The 2,448-nt window shown below is 36.1% G+C and overlaps 1 protein-coding gene across 1 annotated transcript; it reads right to left on the bottom strand.

Annotated features, from left to right (window-relative positions):
- Window positions 1-1,096: 1,096 nt before the first annotated feature.
- LOC308511460 (putative P2Y purinoceptor 10) lies at window positions 1,097-2,065 on the bottom strand (the record flags this gene model as incomplete). The annotated part of the gene is made up of 1 exon (XM_081081498.1): window positions 1,097-2,065. One exon carries the CDS (start codon window positions 2,063-2,065, stop codon window positions 1,097-1,099), a length of 969 nt encoding a protein of 322 aa, XP_080937624.1.
- Window positions 2,066-2,448: the final 383 nt, after the last annotated feature.

The following is a 2,448-nucleotide window of genomic DNA, read 5'->3' on the forward strand; positions in this document are numbered from 1 at the left end:
AAAATTTCCAATGGGAGTGATTTGTATTACAAAATAATTTCACCACAGTAATAATTAAAAAACAATTTTCCATTGACAGTAAGATTTGATGCACCATTGTTTTCTTTACACATACCTTTACCTGTAAGGAAAGAGGTCCATTTGAAAAACTATATGCATGTGTATTTTCATTGTTTAAATCTATCAAGCAATATTTTGACTAAGGTGGTACTTAAGTGAATTAATCTAGGCAGACCGTGGCATAATTGATTTTAATGAACAAATTAAACAAAATGTTTTCTGAATGAGTGCCAATATATAAGAGCATGCCTCACATCACACATACTCAAGCAAAGAACTTTCATTGCAAACCCTGAAACTCTGAACTTTGTGTAATATGTTAGAACACAAGTTTATTTTGTGTTTAAGGTGTATGTGCTCTGTGTGAAAGTCTTGATATTTTTGAGATATTTGGGATGTATCTGAATTGTTTCTTTCTCCAAGAGGAAAATGTAAAAGTCTCATAGATATTTTAAATTATAAAAGTATCAATTATCATAACTTCTATTAATATAAACTTGTCCATTTTAGCCTACATTGCTTAAGTAGTGTGTTATTTTCTTAAAAAAAAAAAAGCTAGGATCATATTGCTTTCATGTACATTTTGAAACATTTCAAAATTCACCTATACCTACCTATTTTCAATTTACATTTTGTTGTGTGTGTTTTGTTTTTTTCTTGTTTGTTTTTTGTAGGAGAAGGTGAAAAGACTACACCCATTGCTGAGGAACAGTTGTGCAATTCATTCGGTTGTGTATTACTTTCTGTAAAGAAAAATGTTTTCTCGTGTGCTCCATAGAAAAACTTGTTTCCATTTAGACAGAACATATAGGCATGAGTAGCTCCTTCAAAAGAGTAATTTTGAGAATAAAGGAAAGGGGTCCATGTTTTGTTAAGGCAGTCAACAATATCACTTTAGAAAAAATATTCAAGGTGACATAGCTAAGCTGACAGAGCATATAGATCATTCTTGCTAATTGTTTGATTATGTTGTCTTGGAATCATCCAAAAATTCAAGGGAGATAATTTGAAGATCTCCCTTCTTGTAATGAATCTCCTAAACACTGTCATTGTATCTCACACATGACTGAAAAACCAGGCCATGTTCTGAAAATCTATCACGAAATTCTGAGGTCATAAAATAATATACAACTGGATCAAGACAGCAATTCAGATTTGCAAGACACAAGGAAATTATGTGGAAACATTGAATACTCTTGATAAAGTAGCAGTTTGAAAAGATATGTTGCTTCATCATCATAAAAAGTGGGAAGTTGAGGTGGTAAGGGGCGAAACACACAATGAATACCACTGCACACATCAGGACCATCCACAAAGCTTTTTTTCTCTCTTTGGTATTCTGAGGAGGAACTTGGAATTCCTGTAAAGATTTTCTTGTTTTCCATGTACAATAAATAATAATCATAGCAGGTAATATAAATCCTCCAAGTTCAGCTACAGTTACCATGCCAATGGAAGAAGCCATGCTAATGTGTTGAAACCCTAAATCAGCAAAGCAGGATTCAGTATTGTTGGCTAAGCCAGTATCTCTCAGAATTGGAAGTGGCAAACAGGCAGTGCCCACGATGACCCAGATGGCAGCACTGATGCCCACATCATACCTACGCTTCCAATCTCTGGCCCTGAAGGGCTTCAGGAGAAAGAAGCACCTCTGAAGGCTGATGCAGGTCAGGAAGCAAATGCTGGCGTACATGTTGAGATATTTCAGGTAGAAGCACAGCAGGCAAAGGGTCCTCTGGAAAGGCCAGTGGTGGCTGATGTAGTAGTAAATCCGGAGGGGTAAGGAGAGCACATGAGCAAGGTCAGCCACAGAGAGGTTGATCATGAAAATGATGGCTTTATTTTTCTTGCTGATGAAGCGGCACAGAACCCACAAGGCTGCGCTGTTAGCCAGAAGACCAGGGATGAATATGAGGATGTAGGTGGTTGCATAGAGGGTGTACTGAAATGGCATTTGAAGATCAGTGCACTTTGCTCCTGTACTGTTTGTGCTGTTACCTCCCATCTTGAGGATTTATGTTCCTTCCTTAAGGAAAGCATCAGATGATTTCTGCCCAAAATAGAGTAAAAATAGCATCAAAGGCATGTCAGTTTATATTTGGGTATACAAATATATTTATTTCATACTAAAGAAGTATTCAAGTGTGAACTTTCATAAATTCAGAAGGTCTTTTCTATGTAAACTAAAAATAGCATGCCACTCTTTAAATGGATACGTATTTTGGAGGATATTTGCAGTAATCAAAAGGATCACTATTTTGGAAATATGCTCAGTCATATTTTCCCCTTTATAATCAGAGGGATTAACCAAATTTGTAGGAATAACCAATAAACAAGACCTCAAGAAATAGCACCCAAATGTGCATTCCAACTGTCTCTGGGGTTCCA

Source organism: Myotis nattereri, assembly GCF_964212035.1.
Source record: "Myotis nattereri genome assembly, chromosome: X".
Classification (NCBI taxonomy): domain Eukaryota; kingdom Metazoa; phylum Chordata; class Mammalia; order Chiroptera; family Vespertilionidae; genus Myotis; species Myotis nattereri.